This window comes from Penaeus monodon, chromosome 32, assembly GCF_015228065.2.
Source record: "Penaeus monodon isolate SGIC_2016 chromosome 32, NSTDA_Pmon_1, whole genome shotgun sequence".
Taxonomy (NCBI): Eukaryota; Metazoa; Arthropoda; class Malacostraca; order Decapoda; family Penaeidae; genus Penaeus; species Penaeus monodon.
In genome coordinates this window covers 20,760,484-20,760,743 of record NC_051417.1, presented here as the reverse complement: position 1 = coordinate 20,760,743, position 260 = coordinate 20,760,484, and the positions used below count along the sequence as shown (strand labels likewise).

Sequence of the window (260 nt, the reverse complement as noted above, 5' to 3'; positions counted from 1 at the left end):
CATCCTCCTCCATGAAAATGTATTTTGAAGACAGCTTTGTCCCAGCAGCTGCAAGTTTAATAAGAGTTTCCTTCTACCTTCTTTCTATTCCAGACAAACATTCCAGTTTAGGGGAGAGTTATCGGGAAAGTCGGGATATCAGGGATGGCGACCGAGACAGGAATGACAGGGATAGGAGAGAAATGTATCATAGTGAAGATATGTATGATAGAAGAGACTCTAGAAAATATGGCCAAGGTAAGGTGGAGTTGCGATCATCT

The 260-nt window shown here is 42.3% G+C and overlaps 1 protein-coding gene across 1 annotated transcript in view; it reads left to right on the top strand.

Moving 5' to 3' along the window:
- The window catches only part of LOC119593717 (WW domain-containing adapter protein with coiled-coil-like), a gene marked incomplete in the record, with an annotated part of 31,198 nt that overhangs the window by 12,815 nt on the left and 18,123 nt on the right, over nucleotides 1-260 (top strand). Inside the window, 1 exon segment of the mRNA XM_037942689.1 lies at nucleotides 94-237. Within this exon segment, the coding sequence (XP_037798617.1) occupies nucleotides 94-237 (144 nt within the window).